This window comes from Pogoniulus pusillus, chromosome 13 (assembly GCF_015220805.1).
Source record: "Pogoniulus pusillus isolate bPogPus1 chromosome 13, bPogPus1.pri, whole genome shotgun sequence".
NCBI classification, from domain to species: domain Eukaryota; kingdom Metazoa; phylum Chordata; class Aves; order Piciformes; family Lybiidae; genus Pogoniulus; species Pogoniulus pusillus.
Genome location: NC_087276.1, coordinates 29932161 through 29954159, shown reverse-complemented (window position 1 = coordinate 29954159; position 21999 = coordinate 29932161). Strand labels below are relative to the sequence as shown.

General features: G+C 43.5%; 1 protein-coding gene across 3 annotated transcripts in view; it reads left to right on the top strand.

The window, feature by feature from the left end:
• LMTK2 (lemur tyrosine kinase 2) overlaps positions 1 to 21999 on the top strand; it is a 51120-nt gene that overhangs the window by 4846 nt on the left and 24275 nt on the right. For all 3 annotated transcript variants that reach the window (XR_010304598.1, XR_010304599.1, XM_064153751.1), the window contains exons 2-6: positions 13268 to 13392; positions 14242 to 14386; positions 16954 to 17027; positions 17893 to 18011; positions 19392 to 19479. Coding sequence is in view for 1 of the 3 variants with exons in the window: in XM_064153751.1 (XP_064009821.1) it covers positions 13268 to 13392; positions 14242 to 14386; positions 16954 to 17027; positions 17893 to 18011; positions 19392 to 19479 (551 nt within the window). In the remaining 2 variants the exon portion in view is untranslated. The remainder of the gene's footprint in view (positions 1 to 13267; positions 13393 to 14241; positions 14387 to 16953; positions 17028 to 17892; positions 18012 to 19391; positions 19480 to 21999) is intronic.

Sequence of the window (21999 nt, the reverse complement as noted above, 5' to 3'; positions counted from 1 at the left end):
CATGCACAAGTTAGCAGCTTGGCTCACTTGATGCTAAGACAAATCTTGCTTGTAAAGTGGAGATTTTCATTTTCTTGGGAGTGGTCTGTCTTTCAAGCACTAAAGCTGTTTACTTCTTCCTGTATTTTTTTCTAGCTTCTATCCTAGACACCTAATAATTGTAGAGCTAGAGCTGCAAAGTTGTCTTTTATCTTCTGTTTTTATCTGAGTTTGTGACTCTGAGGTAAGACACCAACCCTGACTCTTTGGCCTGCAGGGGCGTTCCATGCAAGGCGTTCACAGTCTTGGTCTGCTTTCTCTGCCTCTGGCAGTAAAGTGTCTGGACTTTGCTACAACTAAAGCACTCCTTGTAGGAGGTCACTTTCTGAGGCTGTTTCTCACATCTTGAATGCCTGAGTTTAATGATTCCTCAGGTATCATTGCAGCATAGCACTGCTCAGACAGTCTAAAGGTGTTGTCTGAGCATTAGATGCAGGTGGTTGATTTGAAAGGATCTATTAGTTAGAGCAGGTTTTGCCTCACATCCTGTGTATAAAGAAGGAGGTTTTGTTACATAGGGAGATCAGACATTCTGTTTGTAAGGCACAGGACACAAAACTGTATTTTTGGGGGCTACTGAACAACTGTGAGGCAAATTTGAATAGAAGCAGCTTTCTGGCCGTTTGCTGCAATGTGGTTTCAGTCACTATCCCTCTGTGGGTTTACCTGTGCAGGGTAAAGGGACCCTTGGGCAGTGTGATGTCAGAGGCTGCAAAAATCCCAGTTTGCTCTTTCTGTCCTAATGTGCCAGTGTTGCAGTGGAAGGACAGCATATGCAGTGCTGGAGTCTTCCTTGGGTTTCAGTTTAGGTCTGGCTTTCTGTTTGGTATGTGCACCTAGTATCTGGAGCTGGGGATGATTTGCAGTTACTGCAAACTGAACTCTTTGTTTTGATGGTACTGCTGCTAGGAAAGGTCTTGAGCAACATCAGGGGTACCAGAAACATTTTGTACATGCTTCTATAGTCAGAAATGTACAAAGTGTGTCAGGAGTGGTTTAAGCACAACCTGTAGCAAAGTGTGGTACCACACAGAGCTTAGGCAAGGTGGTGGTGTAAAGCAGGTTATAGCAATGAATTGTCTTCTAAGAGATGTTCAGAACCCAATACTGGTATAAAGTAACACCTTGTCCAATACTGCTACACTTCAGCAAGTTTCCTTAGTGGTAAGGAAACATCACTGTAGGAACTTAACAGTGGCATGACGCTCTTAGGGACTGTTATTTCACCGTGAGAGTTCTTTGGTATGAAAGAGGTGCAGAAAGCTTTATCAGGAGACCTTTGAGTGTGGCTTTTAAGCTTTCAGCCTGTAGACCAGATCTGGATCCCCAAAACTGCTCATTCACCCCATGGCCTGCCCTTCCTAGAGATACTTCAGCTGTGAGCAGGAATGACAAATAGAGCTGGACAAGGTCTTTTGGAAAAATGCTTTTCCACTCATGCTTTACCCTCCTTCAGTGTGAAGTTGCTAGCCCATATCACTATACTTTGTGGTGAAGAGTTGCTCTTGATCTTCCCTGTAGACCACCTTTAAGTACTCAGAGACCACAGTAAGGTCTTCCCAGAGCCTTTTCTCCAGGCTGAACAGCCCTAACACTCCTGGCCTCTCCTCATAGGGCAGGTGTTCCAGATCTCTTTGTGGCCCCACTCTGGACCTGCTCAGGGTCTGTATCTGTCATATGCTGGGGGCCTCACATCTGAATTCAGTACTCTGGGGGACCAGAGTAGAGGAGTAGAATTTCCTTCCTCAACCTGCTGATTGCGCATCTCTTGATGCAGCCCAGGATGCAGCTAGTTTTCTGCAGGCTTCTGCCCAGCTTCCCATCCACCAAGACCCCCAGGTCCTCCTCTGCAGGGCTGCTCTCAATCCATTCTCTGCCAAGCCTGCATTTGTCTGTGGGACTGCCCTGACTCATGTGCAGGATCTTGCACTTGGCCATGTTGTAGTTAATGAAATTTGCACAGGTGCCTCTGCTGTGCTGAGCAGACCACACAGCTTGGTCTTGCTGACAGAGTTGCTGAGGGTGCCCTCAAGCCCACTGTCCATGCCATCTACAAAGATGTTAAACAGCACTGAGTCCAGTACTGACCCCTAAGGACTGCCTCTCATCACTGGTTCTCTGCTTGGTCGTTGAGCCTCTCACAGCAGCTTCAAGTGCTACCATGCAGCCAATTCTGTATCCACAGGAGGGTCCATCTGTTAAATCCTTATGTCTGTGGTTTAGAGACAAGGATGCCATGTGGGACAGTGTCAAATGCTTTGCACAAGTCCATGTCCACTGTGTTCATCAGATTTTCCATCAGTGCTGCCATGCAGCCATAGAATGCAAAATGGTTTAACCTGTGCATTTTTTCTCAAGATGCCTTTGTGCAAACATAAGATTCTAACGCTGCAACATCAAACAGATTTTGGTCTCTAAACACTTGAAGTACCAGCCTATATTTAGGCCTTATTAAAATTGAGCAGTGTGCTGTTGTGTGAGTAATTCTTTGACATTACTGGCAAAACTTGTAGGGTAATAGAATAAAGATAGAAATGTAGAAGTAACCTCAGCTCACATTTCTGTTGGTATTCTTCAGCCAGCTCTCAGGCCAGGACAAGTGTGCACAAGAAGTGAGCACTGGGGCTGTGTTGTACTGAGGGTGTTGTACTTTAGAGGCTGGGGACTGAGTGGCTGGAGAGCAGCCAGGAGGAGAGGGACTTGGGGGTACTGATAGATAGCAGCCTGAAGATGAGCCAGCAGTGTGCCCAGGTGCCCAAGAGAGCCAATGGCATCCTGGCCTGGCTCAGGAGCAGTGTGGCCAGCAGGACAAGGGAGGTTATTCTGCCCCTGTGCTCAGCACTGCTCAGGCCACACCTGGAGTGCTGTGTCCAGTTCTGGGCTCCTCAATTCAAGAGAGATGTCGAGGTGCTGGAAGATGTCCAGAGAAGGTCAACAAAGCTGGTGAGGGGCCTGGAACACAGCTCTGTGAGGAGAGGCTGAGGGGTGTGCAGCCTGCAGCAGAGGAGGCTCAGGGCAGAGCTCGTTGGTGTCTACAACTACCTGAAGGGAGGCTGTAGCCAGGTGGGGTTGGGCTCTGCTGCCAGGCAAGCAGCAATAGAACAAGGGGACACAGTCTCAAGTTGTGCTGGGGGAGGTCTAGGGTGGATGTTAGGAGGAAGTTGTTGTCAGAGAGAGTGATTGGCATTGGAATGGGCTGCCCAGGGAGGTGGTGGAGTCACCATCCCTGGAGGTGTTCAAGAAAAGCCTGGATGAGGCACTTGGTGCCATGGTCTAGTTGACTGGCTAGGGCTGGGTGCTAGGTTGGACTGGATGATCTTGGAGGTCTCTTCCAACCCGGATGATTCTATGATTCTTGAGAATCCAGCATTGCCCCAGGTATTCTTGCCTTAGTGTAGCTATGTAACCTGTGCCAGCCTTAGGTACAGGGTGGACTTCAGCAATTGTGGAAACTCCTCTGAAGTACACTGTAAAAGTGTTTAGGGGGAGCATGGGAGAAAATAGTTTGCAATCATTGAGTAAGATTGTGGGGTAGCCTTCTGACCTTACTTGGGGCAAATGGGAGGGCTGAGATCATTTGCCAAGAGTTGGTGGCTAGAGTTGCACATCCAGTTGCGATATGAAGTAGCTAAGGCTTCTTTTTGCAACTTGTTGCAGAGGGCAGGAATGATTTCAGGGTCACATGTCCACAGAACACATTTAGCTCTGAAACCAATGTTTTGTCACTGTGGAACTATATCCAGAACACAAGGTGGGTTGGAGGAGTGTGTCAGAGGCTTTTTCTTACTGATTCATGGAGAAAAAAAAAACCCAACAACACTGAAGGAAATTGCCACTTGCTGTCTTTGTTACCTTTACTTCTGATGATTAACTGTTGTAAAGAATAAAAGCTGGTGGCTTATCAGAAGAAGTGTCTGTGCACATGTAGTGGCTGGAGAGCAGTCAGGAGGAAAGGGACCTGGGGGTACTGATAGACAGTAAGCTGAAGATGAGCCAGCAGTGTGCCCAGGTGCCCAAGAGAGCCAGTGGCATCCTGGCCTGCATCAGGAACAGTGTGGCCAGTAGGTCAAGGGAGGTTATTCTTCCCCTGTACTCAGCACTGGTCAGACCACACCTTGAGTACTGTGTCCAGTTCTGGGCCCCTCAATTCAAGAAGGATGTTGAGGTGCTGGAACATGTCCAAAGAAGGGCAACGAAGCTGGTGAGGGGCCTGGAGCACAAATCCTATCAGGAGAGGTTGAGGGAGCTGGGCCTGTTTAGCCTGGAGAAGAGGAGGCTCAGGGGTGATCTTATTACTGTCTACAACTACCTGAAAGGGCATTGTAGCCAGGTGGGGTTGAGCTCTTCTCCCAGGTAACCAACAACAGAAGGAGGGGACACAGTCTTAAGTTGTGCCAGGGTAGGTATAGGCTGGATGTTAGGAAGAAGTTCTTCCCAGAGAGAGTGATTTGCATTGGAATGGGCTGTCCAGGGAGGTGGTGGAGGCACCGTCCCTGGGGGTCTTCAAGAAAAGCCTGGCTGAGGCACTTAGTGCCATGGTTTAATTGACTGGATAGGGCTGGGTGCTAGGTTGGACTGGATGATCTTGGAGGTCTCTTCCAACCTGGTTGATTCTATGATTCTTTCTTTACCCATCTTCCCCATGAAAGACTGAAATAATAGGCTTCTGCAGTAAGACAGGGATTATAGTGGGCAGGTGGAGTAGAGGGGTGCAATGTTCCAATTTCTATCTAGAAGAATGTGATAACAAAGTAACTTGTGACTTCCTTGTTCTTCTTATTTTTCCCCCCAATAGAATTCTTGCTATTTTCTCTGGCTGTGAGACTTTGATTTAGGCCATGGAACACAGTTTGGATTCCATTTTATTGAGAAACAATTATTGCTTCATGCATACAGAAGATTAAGTGCATGTGGTTTGTAGGTACCTGTAGGTTTTAGTCCTTAAGAGATTTTTTTTTTTCCTTGAAAAAAATCCTAGAAATTGGAATTTTCCAGAGTTGTAAGGAAGATGGGAAAGCAAAATCAGGTGATGAAGTGCTTTTGGATAAAGATACATTTGTAATATCTCTAGCAAGGATTATTTTGCTTTATTCAACTTAAGGGTAGTAAAAATGCCAGGGGAGGACAGGCTTTTGAAGTAACTCTCTTCAATTAACCTTTTCCAGTAGTTTGTTCCAGATTGTTTTAAAATGTTAAAAACATGTTTTTTCTTTGAATGGCAATAAATACTAAAAATCTGAAAGCTGAAATGTTCACTTATAAACTGAGAACCTCATTAAGGTCCCCCTAAGTAGCATTATATATGTCTGTTCTTGGAGATTTGCTCAATGAAGGAACATTTCCATACTCTGCTTGCTTCCAAATGCCCCAAGTATTGCAGTTCTTTAGATTTCATTAAGGTGCTGGCATTACATGAGGGCTTTGAGTCAATGAAAGGCATCTCAGATCTCTGGACTGTTTCTTCCAGCTGTTAATGGTCACACAAAGCAGAGGGCTGGTGGAATTGGAGTGACTCTCTCATCCTAAAATTCTAGCTCTTTTTCTTTATTTTTCTTTTCCCAGAAGAATGTCTGAAGTGCCAATAGCACTTGTGTTAAATGTTGGCTTGTGTTGTATCTCAGGTGAAAGCTGCTGGTGATTTGAATGCAGCTCTGCTGTACTCTTTGAAAACCTGTTGTAGTATAGCATTGCACAACTAGATGCTGAAACTGATTCTCCAGAATGATGATGGCTTTTGGTTCAGTTCCTAAACGTAGATAGCAGGGGGGGGAAATGAGATTACAAGAGTGCAGTAACTAAGGGAATGTGCTCTTGAGGTTTTTTTTTTGTGTGTGAAACACTGGAGTTGTGATGTGTGTTGTGTTTTACTCCATCACTCGAAGTGGCTGTTACAAAATGGATGTCTCTAACATGGTTTTGAGTAGTTTCTTTGCCTTTTTAATCCCACCTGTTACCTGCAGGCATTCAGAATTTGTAGGGCTGGGTTTATCTGTTAGGTTTCTGCCTATTAGTAGCAAATCTCTGAAGTTTTCAGGGAGTAAATAAACATAGGCAAAACCCTTTGTGAGGAGAAGATAATGATCTGGATCTGGCTTATGAAGAACTGGGTAGGAGTTGGCAACGTTTTTGCACTTAATTGCTAACACAGCAGAGAATGACAGTGTTATTTAGGAAAGTCAAGACAGCTTTTAAAGTTCTATTTATCAAGCCCACAATAAATTAGGATGATGCCACACTTCAAAATCTGGCTACATGAACATATCTTATGTGCAGAGTAAGTTAACTGATGGAGTTTATGAAAGATGCCATGGAAGCAGTGAGGCAGCAGTGTTAGATTTGGTCACTCATTAGTATTTTAAAAGCTGCTCTGTTCCAGCTTGGTGTCATGAAGTGGCATCGCAGTTCATGGTAGTATAATTTGAGGGTGTCCAAGAGATAGTTGAAGTGACTGCTGTCATGCTAGATTTGTGCTGGAAATAGTTAGAGCTATTAGTGCAGAGCTGCCATTTATATAGCTGCTCTTGAAAGAAAAGAGGCTCTTGCTTATGCCGGGGGACTGTTGTCGCATAGCAACTACTGTGCTGAAAGCTTAAAATCAGATGCTCCCTTGAAGTTCACTGTGCCCTACTAATGTGTGATTTATCTGGGCCTTGCACTGCCTTTATCACAGGAGTGACTGATTAGTGTACTCAGTCGTGTTTGTCATGTACATTTAGTTTTTCTTTCTTCCCTAAGCTTGGAACTGTGTAATGTTTTGCATTTTTTTTAGCCCGATTTCCTGATGATTGAGACCTTAACCTGATTAATCATTGAACCAAGTCTGAGAGTGAGTATCATGGCCTTTCATAGGACAAATGCAAAGCTGCTGTCCTGCATATGGACAGTCTAGTCCAGCATTGTTCCGAGCAGTGGCTGTTGGTTGGCAGGTGAGCGAGGATAAACCATTTGGCTAGTTGGTGTGCCTGATGCTCCTAACTAATGGTAGCAAAGGATGACACAGATGGATAACATATGTGGGTATTTCAGAGAATTGTGCACAGACTGGGAAATTGGATAGAGGAAGAAGCCATTTCTGGTGAAACAAACTTTTATTTGCCTAGTTGTTGCATTTCGTAGTCAGTGAACTATCTTATAAGCAAAGTAGACTTTAAAGAAGCTGAGGGAGGTATGGAGAATCCTGACCTACATAAATTGCTTTGAAAAATACTTCATATGAAAACAACATTTTTCCACCCCTTGAAACATGCCAATACATACTGAAGAGTATGTTCTCATGCCTACACTTGATCCTGGGAATGCCAGCACAGTTTATCATCATTGTTTTTTCAGTGAGTATGTTCATGTTCTTGCTTGTGTACAGGGTTTGACTTCAGCTGTGCTGGGCTCAAATTTAGACTTTGAAACTTCCTTACAAAGTGTCAGCCTTCAGAGGTGCTTATCAATCTACTTCAGTAGCTGTGAATTAAATACCTACCTCAGCCAGGGCTTTGAGTTGCTTGTGATGGCATGTACTGTTTAAAGTAGGTAACTGACAACATAGAATCAATATTTAATATTGTGAAGCTTTGAAAAAAATGAGCCTGTTTTCTAGGTTGGTGATTTGTAACCATTTAGATGGCATTTTGAGAGAAGACTTACTAGCACAGAGTTCTTTGTAAAGTATTATGTTGTGTTAACCTTGCAGTTACACACATAGTAACACAGGCGTGCTGCAGCTCCTGCTCCTGGAATACAATAGTGACATAATCCAGGCTGCTTCTTCCTCCTGCTTAAGTAGTTTGGAGGTACTAGACTAGTGGTCTAGATTGTATTAAGTGATGAGAAGCCTTATATAGAGAGTAGCTGTTCTGCAGTTTTTTTCCTACAGAAGAGATTCTTACTTCTGGGTAGATGTTAAGATGGAGAGTATTACGGCTTAGAGTCATGTGAAATATGGTAGGCCTTTAAACTGAGGTCATGTGCTGAGTAAATATATGAAGTTCCCCACTTTAACAATCTATCTGTCACATTTAGATTCTTCTGCACTCCTTAGGAAGTGGAGTGGTATTTATTGAATTTTATTTAGCTTTAGATTATAAATGTAATTAATTTAAATCTATTTTGACAGGTCTTTTTGAGTAAAGAAAACTGCTTCCTGTAATTGTTGTGGTCCTCTGTTTAATGGAACTGATTATTTCTGGTCATTTCTTCAGTCAGGTTCCTTCTAAATACCTGTCATTACTTCACACTGAGACAAATTACAAAGAATCATAGAATCATAGAATCAAGCAGGTTGGAAGAGACCTCCAAGATCACCCAGTCCAACCTAGCACCCAGCCCCATCCAATCAACCAGACCATGGCACTAAGTGCCCCAGCCAGGCTTTTCTTGAAGACCCCCAGGGATGGTGCCTCCACCACCTCCCTGGGCAGCCCATTCCAATGGGAAATCACTCTCTGTGAAGAACTTCTTCCTAATATCCAGCCTATACCTACCCTGGCACAACTTGAGACTGTGTCCCCTTGTTCTATTGCTGGTTGCCTGGGAGAAGATGCCACCCCCCACCTGGCTACAATGCCCTTTCAGGTAGTTGTAGACAGTAATAAGATCACCCCTGAGCCCCCTCTTCTCCAGGCTAAACAGGCCCAGCTCCCTCAACCTCTCCTCATAGGATTTGTGCTCCAGGCCCCTCACCAGCTTTGTTGCCCTTCTCTGGACATGTTCCAGCACCTCAACATCTTTCTTGAATTGAGGGGCCCAGAACTGGAAAATGAGGTATTACACACCTGCTCCCTTCTTACATCCAGGTACTTTTCCTAAGCTCCAGTGAAGAGATAGTTGAATGGAAGTAGCAAAAGAGGTTCTACTGGAGCAGATTTTTCAGCATTTTGGCAAACAGCAGTTTCAATCTTTAATCAATGACTTCATTCACCGAATATGTATTTATCAAAGCTATTAAAATCCCTTCCAATACATTTTAGCCCAATTGCAGGTTGCTGACATTTTAGACTTAATTTTACATTTTCTTTTACCAAGTGCAAATTAAACCAAAATCTCCCTTATTAATGACTGCAGGAGAGGCTTCAATGTTTATCCAAGCAGAGATGGATTCTGTAATAGTAAGTAGCTCTTGCTTGTGTGAGTCATCTGACATGCTGCTCCTGTAAGCGTTGCAGAAACTTGCCCATGATAATTGGCATTTTTCTTGTATTAAAGCACCATTTTATAACTTTGTATGTGAAATTTGCTTCTGCTTTTGGAAGTTCAGATGACTTCCATCTTAATGAACTGCTTAGCTGCCTTTTCAAGGGCCATCTTGGCTGTCTTTTTTTAAAGAAAAAAACCAGCACTTCATTGCTTTCTCCAATTAATTACTGTTTGTTCACACAGTTTCTTTTCTTGGGAATTAGGAAAGGTCTGTGAGGTTAGGGACCAGCCTAATGAAGCACCAGCAGTATTTTTTTCACTCTGTCTTCATTTCAGGACATTTAAAGGAGGTGGTTTACATTATGGAGAAGAGCATGAAAACTTGCATAAAGCACTCAGATTTTAGGCTTTGTAAATGGGCAGTTTTCTTTACAGAAGGAATTCCATCCAGAATATGTATTGCCTTTCATTGTAAATAGCTGAGTACATGTGAAGTGTATCTAGTGTGTACTGTACATGCAGCTTATGATGGGGAGTGCGGCCTCTCCTCCCAGGCAATAGAACAAGGGGACACAGTCTCAAGTTGTGCTGGAGTAGGTCCAGGCTGGATGTTAGGAGGAAGTTGTTGTCAGAGAGAGTGATTGGCATTGGAATGGGCTGCCCAGGGAGGTGGTGGAGGCACCATCCCTGGAGGTCTTCAAGAAAAGCCTGGGTGAGGCACTCGGTGCCATGGTCTGGTTGATTGGCCAGGATTGGGTGCTAGGTTGGACTGGATGATCTTGGAGGTCTCTTCCAACCTGCTTGATTCTATGATTTTAAGTTACACCAGAAAGCTAGTATAGGGGCACCAAGAGCCTGAATCCTCCTAGTTGGGTTTGCTGTGGTGACTTGTAGGTTGTAGCTTCAAAGGGCCGAAAGTGAGATCCAAAGTTGGAATGAGTGTGATGATATTTCTGTAAATAGTCGCCGTTCCTGGAGGTGTTCAAAACAGGCTTGGATGGGGCACTTAGTGCCATGGTCTGGTTGATTGGACAGGGCTGGGTGAGAGGTTGGCTTGGATGAGCTTGGAGATCTCTTCCAACCTGGCTGATTCTATGATTCCCTGTGCTCATGTCATGCTGCAGTTGTGGTAGTCCAAGTCTGGGATGAAAAGGAGACTTTACAGACTACCAAAGCCCCCAGATAAAAGTTTGGCAGCTTTTTTTAGTATTTCATACACTTGACAGCTGAGGTGCTTTTATACACTCTTCCTTAAGGATGTGATCTGAAGTTAGCCTTTGAGTAGCAGCCTTCAGGGCCTGCTAGTAGTGTGTTTTGTGAGTAATATGGCATGCTCTCGGTGTCTCAGTTCCTGTAGTGAGTTGCTTAACTTGGCTAACTCTCCCAAATGCACTGCATGAAACATTCTGGGGGGTTCAGGAGTCTTGAGCTTCTACTGGGAGGAATATATATTGTAGCTTTGTGTTCCTATCTGTTCAGTAGATGGTCTGCAGTAAGCTGACTTCTCCTTTCAGTGAAGTTAGTAGTGGTGAGGATGAGGAATTTGTTTGGGAATGTGGTGGGTGGGTTGGAAAAGATACCTGTACAAACCATCCTTTTAATTAGTGGTACCTGGTAACATAAGTCTGTTTAGTTTTGTTGGATAGCTACCTTTTGTTATTTGGCTTCTGCTAGAAGTTCAAAGGCACCTCTTAAAATTTATCTAAAGCTGTATTACCTGCATGTGTTTGTTGCAGTAATTTAACTAATGGCTTCACCAGATATGCATAGTTGTGGTTGAGGTCATTTCCAGTCTACACAGTAAAGGTTGTGGAACATCTGAAGGAAGTAAACATAAATGGGCTGTTACATTCTCTGTTTTTTCCTTGCTGATGCTTACAAATAGAAAAAAATATGGGTGTTAGGTAGAAGAGCTAAATGAATACAAATTGTTCCAATGAGAGCCTTCTTCAGAGATTTTCTCTTCAGGATTTTGCTAAACTGTGAGGAGTAGCTTCACGTGGTGGCTGATGTGTGTTCAAACTACACATCCTACCTACGAATGGAGGGGTCATGTTCTCTAATGAGAATGCCACAACTATTGTGCAAGCTAGAAACAGTTCCACTTATTCTTGGTTAAATTGCATTTTTGTATAGATAATATTCCTAAATGTACAGTAAATATCTGCTAAAAGCATGCAGGTGCTTTGTGAAGCAGTGTTTTGATCGTCAGTCTACTCTTTATATGTAATTAAGATAAGCAAATATTCTCCAAATGTTCTGTGGGATCATAGGATCAACCAGGTTGGAAGAGACCTCAGGATCATCCAGCCCAAACTAGCACCCAGCCCTATCCAGTCAACCAGATCATGGCACAAAGTGCCTCATCCAGGCTTTGCTTGAACACCTCCAGGGTCAGCGACTCCACCACCTCCCTGGGCAGCCCATTCCAATGCCAATCACTCTCTCTGCCAACAACTTCCTCCTAACATCCAGCCTAGACCTCCCCCAGCACAGCCTGAGACTGTGTCCCCTTATTTTGTTGCTGGTTACCTGGGAGAAGAGACCAACCCCTACCTGGCTATAACCTCCCTTCAGGTAGTTGTAGACAGCAATGAGCTCTGCCCTGAGCCTCCTCTTCTCCAGGCTAAACACCCCCAGCTCCCTCAGCCTTTTCTCATAGGATTTGTGCTGCAGGCCCCTCACCAGCTTCATCACTCTTCTCTGGACATGTTCCAGTATCTGAACATCTCTCTTGAATTGAGGAGCCCAGAACTGGACACAGGACTCAAGGTGTGTCCTGACCAGTGCTGAGTGCAGAGGAAGAACAACCTCCCTTGTCCTGCTGGCCACACTGCTCCTGATACAGGCCAGGATGCCATTGGCTTTCTTGGCCACCTGGGCACACTGCTGCCTCATGTTCACCTACTACCTGCCAGTACCCCCAGGTCCCTTTCTTGTGATGAGGAAGTGTAGCATTTTCTGAAAATCTCCAAATTACCTTTTTTGGTATTTTTTTCTAAGGCTCAGGAAGTAAGTGACCAAATTTTGTGTGTCCCTTAACTAGCGAGCAGCTTCTGACTTCATTTGAAGACTTCATTTATGCTGTATTCTGTTGCCAGAAGCTTCTGTTGATACTGAAATGTTGTAAAATCCAGTCAGTCCAAGCACCTGACGTTGTTCAACTCAAGTATATGTTTAAATGTTACATCAGTGTTAATCAGATACACTACAACTGCTCTTCCAGTCCCTGTGGCAGTACCTGCTTAAAAAGGAACAACAAAAACACACCCTCGAGATGTGTGATGTGGTCTCCTAGGGAACTACATATCTTTGTTCTCAACTTAAGATGAAAACAGGGATGCAAATAGGTTTAATTCTCCTGGCAAAGATTTAATTTTTTTACAAGATGCCTTTTGAGGCTTTTGATCCTGACTTAGTTACAGAAAATGGCTTGTAGAAGGCTTCTATATACAAGTTTTGAAGGTTCTGTGGAAGTGTTTGCAGAGCGGTTAGGGATGGTGCCTGGAAGACTCTGAATGGAGACAAACCACCTAATGAATCACAGGAGATAGAAATTGGGGTGGAGCTGGTTAGATCCATTGAACTTGTGAAAGCAACTTGTCTCTTTGGCAGGCTGCTGGAGGTGCATTTATTGGAAGTCACATTACTGCCTTACAGTAACATTTCACATTTTTACAGAGTTTAAGTGAGGATTTCTTCAGCTGCCTCTTCTCTTAGGATGAGTGTGTTAGCTCGTTGGTAATGTCTTCATAAATACCTGATTTCTGGCCTCTGTGTTGAGGGATCTGTATCAATTTGCCACTTTAAATAGAATTGAGGCTTAGGACTATCCTTCATCAGTCACTTGGGTAAATCCATGTTGTCTGCGGCCTCTTACCTTGAGTGAAATAAGTCCACAGTGGAGCAGGGCAGTAGTAGAGTTCAGATTCATTTTGACAGTGTGTCCTTCCTAGTCATTTTCCCCTTGCTCGATCATATCCACTGAGTTAAATGTTCAAGCTCTGGCTTTTAAATACATGCAGGTGGACAATATGCTTTGGAAGAACTTTGTGAAGTGCTAACTGCCGTTGTCTAATACTTGTTATGTGCTTATTTCTAGGAGAAGGAGCTGCAGCTGAAGTTTCCTCCTCATTTGTCATTCTGTCTATATGTACTCTAGTAGTACTGGTAGTACTTCTTGCAAACTGTGTCTCCTGCTGTAAAGACCCTGAGATAGATTTCAAGGTAAGCATCTGAAGATACAAATGTGTATAACAAGTGGCATTCTCAGCTGTGTTCTGATATCCAGGATACTTGATTGCTTCTGCTGATACTTTGCAGTTAGTGACACTTCGTTGTCACTCTGCTTTCTCACTTCTGAAGCAGCTAGCAACTGTATTTCTACATGCTGTGAAATCTTGCTGCAATCATTTATGTTAAGTATTGGGGCTATGCTGCAGTAAGGCTCTTCATTGTCTTTTCAAAACGATTACTAGCTGTCAGTAAGTAAAGGTATTCCCTGGAGTCAGATTGCTGTAGAGAGCCTTCTTGTTGCTTTTCTGTGTGCTCTTACTTGTTTTTCTTAGCCTGCAGATAAGGCCTAAGGCACTCCTCTTGAATAAGAATGCTGAAGATATGTAGCCACTCTAGCAAAGCTCTTGAGGTTAAATTATTATCAAGGAACAGTTACTTTTGCTGCATTGATTATTGGTGTTCCTAGAATTGAGTTTTTTTCTCATTTCTATATGGAGAATATTTGGCCTTGGCAGTTCATGATCATTCATTCAAAGCCAGGGATACAGCATATAAAGTTAAAAACTCCAAACAAGCAAGCAAAACAAAAAAGCCCCCCAGACAAACAACCTCCCAACACAGCTTCACCCCAGCAAAACCCCGAGCAATACTTGATACTTTAATCTCTTCAAAGCAGTAAAAAATTGAGAATAAGGAACAGAAAACTAAAAATCTGTCACTGTCTTTGGAAACAAAAAATTAAGCCTCCTTGATTTTGTTCTTTCAAACTAAAAGTATGATACTGGTGCTAATTTTGAGATGAAAAATCAGGGTTTTAGCTAAGATTTTTTTGTATTTCAGGAATTTGAAGATAACTTTGATGATGAAATAGATTTTACACCTCCAGCAGAAGATACTCCATCTGTTCAGTCTCCAGCAGAAGTGTTTACTCTTTCAGTTCCCAATATTGCTTTACCAACTCCCTCCCAGTTCCCATCTCGGACAGGTAAAGTACTGCTGTCTACAACTACCTGAAGGGACATTGCAGCCAGGTGGGGGGTGGCCTCTTCTCCCAGGCAACCACCAATAGACCAAGGGGACACAGTCTCAAGTTGTGCTGGGGAAGGTCTAGGCTGGATGTTAGGAGGAAGTTGTTGCCAGAGAGAGTGATTGGCATTGGAATGGGCTGCCCAGGGAGGTGGTGGAGTCACCATCCCTGGAGGTGTTCAAGAAGAGACTGGATGAGGCACTTAGTGCCATGGTCTGTTTGATTGGCTAAGGCTGGGTGCTAGGTTGGTCTGGATGATCTTGGATGTCTCTTCCAACCTGCTTGATTCTGTGATTCTATTGGATTTTAATTTAAAAAATAACAGTAGGCAATTCCAGTGTCAAAACTGGAGTGGAGCTGATTGTGTCTGACTTTAATGGTTGCAAACCTACTTACTTATTTTATGTAAGATATAGGATAAAATGTGAAATAGCATTTCAAAGATGTTCACTTACAGCAGAAGGCCACTTAAACTAGTTTCATTCTCTTAAATGTACTTGAAAGCTTTAAAGTAGTTTATTATGCTTCTGTGTACACAGTTTGAAATAGTCTAGGACATTAGTGACTAAACCCCAATGACAGCTTAGCCGTGATGTAAACCAACAAAGAACAGGAGTCACTAGGCCCTGGAAGCAAGGATGAATCTCTTACTTCACAGCAGCTCTGCTGTTTCAGATGCATTATTTTTTTTCACTGCCAATGCAGCCTTTTCATGCTGTAAGTGTTGGTAAGGCAGAGCATTAGATTAGATTTTTTCCCTCTATGAAAGGTTTTTGTTGAGTGCATTTTTGTAAACACAATTTTTGTAAAAGGAAACTTAAGCATCCTAAATATTACAAGCAGACTCTACCATCAAGGAGTTGTTCTCATATTATACTACTAACACATATCATCTTTACCTATTAATTGTGTTGCTTCCTCATGAGATGTTCAGAGAATCTCATAGTATAATTTCCATACCTACAAATTTCAGGAGACTGTCAGCATGCTTTGAATACAGATGAAATGTTCTTTGGTGTTTCAACCAGTGAGGGCAAAATTATCTGTGCAATGTTTGTCAGCTCTTCTACACTGCAATAATCACTAAAACCTTACCTTCTGTTACTAGAAGTTATTTTGCCAGAGGTAAGGCAGTTTCTTAGAGTAAGGTGGACTGGTAAAAATGTAGTTGTACTGATAGTGGGCCACAGAGATGCTCAGAGGGCTGCAGCAGCTCTACTATGAGGACAGGTTACAAGAGTTGGGGCTCTTCAGCCTGGAGAAGAGAAGGCTTTCAGCAGACCTTATAGTGGCCTTCCAGTATGTGAAGGGGACCTAAAGGAAGGCTGGGGAGGGACTGTTGACAAGGTCTTGTAATGACAGGAGGAAGAATAGGTTTAAAGTGGCAGAGGGGAGGTTGAAACTGGATGTTAGGAAAGGGTTCTTTGCATTGAGGGTGGTGAGACACTGGCACAGGTTGCCCAGGAAGGTTGTAGAGCACAGAATTGCTGAATGTGATCTTTAGTCGATCACATTCAGCGATTCTGTGCTCCACAACCTCCCTGGAGGTGTTCAAGGCCAGGCTGGATGAGGCCTTGAGCTATCTGTTGTAATGGGAGGTGTCCCTGCCTATGGTGGGGGAGATTGGAACTGCATGATCTTTGAGGCCCCTTCCCACCCAGCCCATTCTATGATTCTCTGTGCTTAGGAGCACATTGAGAGTGTATGGCACAGCTGAATCTATTCCAGTAAAGTAATTCTGGTGTAAGTGTGATTTATGGAAACAAAAGTGTAGCCTTGCATTCTCAGTCAGACAAGTAGCAATGAGGAAAGTTGTTTTTTTCTACATCTGTCAGTGTTCCTAACCAATTAAGTAGCAGAGGGATAAGTAAGCACTGCTGATTCTCAAGTGTGGAGTCTGCAATTGTTACTGACCATCCTCTGCTAAGATCTGGGTCTTGTTTTCGATCCTTTCCCTCTCTGGGCTCATGAAGTATTTTTAGTCAGAAAATGTCCTCCTTCCAGATGGTAGCTATAAGTAGGGCAGTTGGGCTGAAGAATAAAGTAGTCAAACCCTTTCTCTTAAAATGGTGACTTATAACTGGAAATGTTGAGATGAACAAGCCATGAGTGTTGTTTTGGGATTTTCTGCTTCGAGTTACCTGGGAAGTTTGTAGGTTATTTGCTCTGTGCAGCTGCAGAATGTGCTGCACTTGTATACTGCAACTAGAACTCAACCTTTTTGCATTCTTACTGACTGTTAAAAAATGGCAAGGTTAGGTTTCATAGGTAGAATCACTGTGGTTTTGTAAAGGACATATTCTAGTGTGGTTTGGAAGCAGGAGTGGAGAAAAGTTCTACTTGAGTTCTAATATCACAGTGTTACTTCCATACTTTGTGTCTGAGTGTATTTCCTTGCAGGGTCAGTGTGTTTGCATATAACTGGGGATAAATACTGTAGGAGCTTGGATTATTTCCTCAGCAGTTGATAACAGTAACCATCTGAGTGGTTTGATATGTGTTATTTGTTTTGTTGTGCGTGACAGATGGATCAAAGTCTCAAGTTGCACGACAGAGTCTAAACTACATCCAGGAAATTGGAAATGGTTGGTTTGGAAAGGTGAGAAGTTACCTTTTAATCTTGTACTGCAGTTTGGATCTTATTCCTAACTGACTGAGCTATTGTGTTCCTTCTGAAAGTGGTACTCTAGGGCAAACAAAACCAAAACACACAAAAACTGAACAAACAAAACCAAACACAAGAAAAAGGAGAGTTGAAATTACGGGCTGTGTTGCATGCACTTAGCTGCAGAAAAGGAGGCTTAGATGTGACTTTCTTGTGGCCTTTCAGTATCTGAAGGGGACCTACAAAAAAAGCTGGGCAGGGACTTTTCTGGATATCAGGGAGTGACAGGACCAGGGGGGAATGGAGCAAAGCTGGAGGTGGGGAGATTCAGACTGGACATGAGGAGGAAGTTGTTCAGCATCAGCGTGGTGAGAGCCTGGAATGGGTGTCCAGGGAGATGTTTGAGGCCCCATCCCTGGAGGTGTTTAAGGCCAGGCTGGATGAGGCTCTGTCTGGTCTGATCTAGGGTAGGGTGTCCCTGCCCATTGCAGGGGACTTGGAACTGGCTGATCCTTGTGGTCCCTTCCAACCCTGACTGATTCTATGATAATTCCAGTATTGGGTAGTGCTTTAGTGGAGGTGTAGTTTCTTAACCAGTACTAGCTAGACATTTAACTTCTGTGGATTTGATTAATTTATTCCACTTTTTTCTAGGAAACACTACGAAGCTAACACATATTTTGTGACACTTGATGTGTAGATCACTTGTCAGCACACACAGAGCCATACTTAATAAATCTTGACCAAAAAATCCCATAAGGTCTCTCTCACAGAATGGTTTTAGTTCTTGGTTTCCTTTGCAGGGACACTGAACACTTTTTCTCAGTATGATGAAAGACACAATGGTTATCTTTTTCAGGTTCTGCTTGGAGAGATCTACACAGGAACTAGTGTAGCAAGGGTAATAGTGAAGGAGCTGAAGGCAAGTGCAGGCCCCAAGGAGCAAGAACAGTTTCTAAGAAATGGAGAACCATATTAGTAAGTAATGTTTCACAGCTGGAGTAACTTACAGACATCATACACTGCATATGAATTATGGACGTTTCTGGTGTTCAGTGTTCTTGTCCCTACTTGCTTCCCTCTCTAACTGACATGATTGCCTTCAAAAAGGGAAACTGTTAATCTAAAGTGAGCAAAAGTTGGTTTGCTTGGAATTAAACATATGCTCTCTGATTAAATGTTTGATAGCTATTGTTCCTGACTGAAAAGCACACTTGGTTTGGTTTATCAGATTTTCTTCTGCAGCTGTGTGGAGCAGTCTCTTGGTGTTGCAAACAGCCTTATACCTAATTAGGTGCATCTGAGAACTGAGCTTTAACTCCTATATTTGGCTTTCCTCGTGGAAGCAGAGCAGCTGACAACACTTTGTTGTCAGATAAAACAAAATCTTTAAAGTTCCCTTTCTCAAAAACTGAAATGCAGAATTGTTCAGGTAGCTTGGAAGGAAGCTTAGGCTCAAACCCCCTCAAAGTCAGAATTAGGCTGTGACCCTCAGTCCAGTGGTACTCCACAGCTGAAACCATGGATCGGACTGGAAATGCCAATGGTGCTTGATTGTTCAGTGCTCTTTTCCTCTTGTATTATGCTTGGAGATTACTCACTTCCAGGAGCTGAGCCTTTCTATACTAGAAAGGAATCTGGTGTACTAAAGGGAGTGGAATTTGTCTTCCTGTGTTGTGGCAATAGTGAGGCTTCCTTGGAGAGCTAACTGCTACAAGCTAATGTGTGGCAGTTTGTAGGTGACTGGAGAAGGGAAGCATGTTGTAGCTCACAGATGTACCTCAGTGTGGTTTGCTTTGCCTGAATATGTCATGAGTGGTCACTGAGAGCTTTCTGTTCTTAATGCTTTCTAATGTCCTAGTTACATTTGCATTTAGGTCTAAGTTGTTGGCAGATGCCAGAAGAAATCTCTGCTGCGTTGGCACAAGTGTTTCTGAAACACTTTAGCAAAAGCAACTAACCTAGCTGAAAAAAAATGGTTTAGCTTTTTGCCAGGTCAGTTCTTCAGTGTGGTTCACAAGCCAGCTGCATGCACTTAACATTTAGATTAAGGGCTGGTGGAAGGATGGGTGTGACTTTCTTGTGGCAGTGCTAGCTATTGTGTTTTCAGAATCTCAGTTTGAGCTGCAGTCGCTGATATGGTGCAGCAATACAAAGGAGGTATAAAGCTATAAATGGAATCTGTGGTTTTGGATACTTGAACCTTCTCTTCATGCTTCCTGGTGTGTGTGTGTGTGTCCCTCCCCCATCCCGGTGTTGTGTATTGAAGCTGCTGGTAGGGATTGCAGTGTGTTGTGTTGCACTACAAGTGATGCATAATGTGATCTTTCTGGCTTTAACTGTGTTTTTCCACTTCAGCATTCTTCAGCACCCAAACGTTCTCCAGTGTATTGGGCAATGTGTGGAATCCATTCCTTATCTCCTAGTTTTTGAGTTCTGTGACTTGGTAAGTGCACTTAAACAAACAACTGCAGCTGTTTTACTCTTGGTGTAAGTTGTCTGTAGTGTGTTTACTGCCCTTCATACACGAAAACATGACTTCTTCTTTCTTTCTGAGAAGTTTGAGTAGCCAGAATCTCAGAAAACAGATCTGTTTGGGAGCTTACAGGTAGACCTCAAGTGTAATTTTTTGTTCATGTTCTTTCCAATCCATCCTGTAAATTCTAGGTGCTTGTGGAATGCCCTGAAGAGGAAAATAAGCTGTTCTTTGTTTGATAACGGAGTGACTGGTCTCTTTCAGTCTGCCTACAACGTGTAACAGGGAGCTTGGAGGGGAAAGGAGGTCATAGAAGGAAGTTTTTTTTGCAGTCCAGTATCACATGCACATGCTCACAGTCTCTTCCTAAATTCTGTTTACTGTCTGTACAGCCTTAACGTGCCTTTATTACCATTTCCATGAAAATGTTAATTGAGGAAATGGAAAATTTCCTCCCTTCTGCCTCTCTGCATCCAGAGTGCACATATTTTACCCATGCTGTGCAGCTTAGGGCTCAAATGCAATGGTGGGCTCCTTTCCAGAATTGGTAATGAGTATATTCTGAAGTATCAGTCTTATTCTGTTCCTGATCCTTTCTCTTGCTGTATCCTTGTTTTCCCATTCTTATCCTTCTTTTCCTTCCCTTGTGCTTCCCCTCAAACAGCTGCTGCCTTATGCTTCCTGCAAACCCAAAGAAGTTCTAAAAGCACAGTAATGGATGTTCTCACTGCTTTCTGCTCCCCTTTTAGTGCCACAAAGGCCACCAAAGATAGGAAGTTTAGTTGCATGAAATCCTATCACAGGATGTTAGGGGTTGGAAGGGACCTAAGGATATCAAGTCTGAGCCCCCTGCCAGAGCCGGACCACACAATCTAGCACAGATCAGAGGAACGCATCCAGATAGGCCTTGAAAGTCTCCAGAGGAGGAGACTCCAGAACTGCTCTGGGCAGCCTGTGCCAGTGTCTGTGACCCTTACAGTAAAGAAATTCCCCCTTGTGTTGAGCTGGAACCTCCTGTGCTGCAACTTACACCCATTGCTCCTTGTCCTATCCTAGGGAGCAAATGAGCAGAGCCTGTCCACACCCCCAGCCCCCAGATATTTCTAAACATTTATTAAATCCCCTTAGTCTTCTCTTGTCCAGACTAAGAAGTTCCAGGTCCCTGAGTCTCTCCTCATAAGCCAGTGCCCTCCATTCCACTAATTATCTTCCTAGCCCTCTGGTGGACCCTCTCCAGCAGATCCCTGTCCCTTTTAAACTGGGGAGCCCAAAATTGAACACAGTATTCAAGATAAGGTCTCCCCAGGGCAGAGCAGAGCAGAAGGAGAACCTCCCTTGATCTGCTGGACACACTCTTCTTAATGCCCCCCAGGATCCCATTTGCCTTCTTGGCCGCAAGGGCACATTGCTGTGCTATGGGTAACTTGTTATCCACCAGCACTGCCAAGTCCCTCTGCACAGGGCTGCTCTCCAGCAGTCACCTCCCAACCTGTACTGCTGCAGATTATTATTCCTTCCCAGGTGCAGGACTCTGCACTTGTCCTTGTTGAACCTCATTTGGTTCCTCTGTGCCCAGCTCTCAGCCTGTCCAGGTCTTGCTGGATGGCAGCACAGCCTTCAGCTGTATCAGCCAAGCTTCCCAGATTGGTGTCATCAGCAAACTTGCTGAGCAGACTCTGTCTGTGCTCTCATCAGTGTCATTGATGAAGATGCTGAACATCACTGATCCCTGGGGAACTCCACTGGTCACAGCTCTTCAGCTGGACCTAGCACCATTGATCACCACTCTTTGAACTCTATCTTGTAACCAGTTCCTAACCCACCTCACTGTGTGCTCTTCCATCCCACACTTCCTGAGCTTGCTCACTAGAATATCATGGGATATGTTGTTAAAGGCCTTGCTAAGGGCAGTGTATTCCTGGGCATGCATTGGAATTCACATGAACGTTGGGAGAAAAGGGGTGGTGTGCATGTACAGAAACTTTGAACTCTGCCCAGTATACACAAGAGTCTTCAGAGACAAAAATGTGGATGTGGTTGCTTTATTGTAGCATAACACAAAAACCAAACAAACCCAGAACCCCAGGTGGCTATTTAAACATTGACTTAGTATCTGCTCTTAAAGATTGTGGTGCAGATATCATTTAAAGCAGAGTTCCTTGGGAAATGTCAAGGCAGAAATGAACCGAGAGGTGCATGTGTGTGTTAGTAAGAAATCTTTCATGAGGAAGGTAGTTTGCATTGCTAAAATTCAGCAAGATCCTTTTTTATCAATTTCACTACCACAGAATTTTCCTTTAAACTCAGGTTCATAAATACAATTCCAGTTGCCTCAAACAGCTCAAATAAGAGTTAACCTGAGCTTTTAAATTTGAGAAGCATCAGTTAATCTGTGCCCTTAAATGACTTTTGGTTTTTGGTTACTGCTCTTTTGCTCAAAGTAACTGTGGTAAATTAACGAGGCAGAAGTGCTGATAAAGTAATTATTTT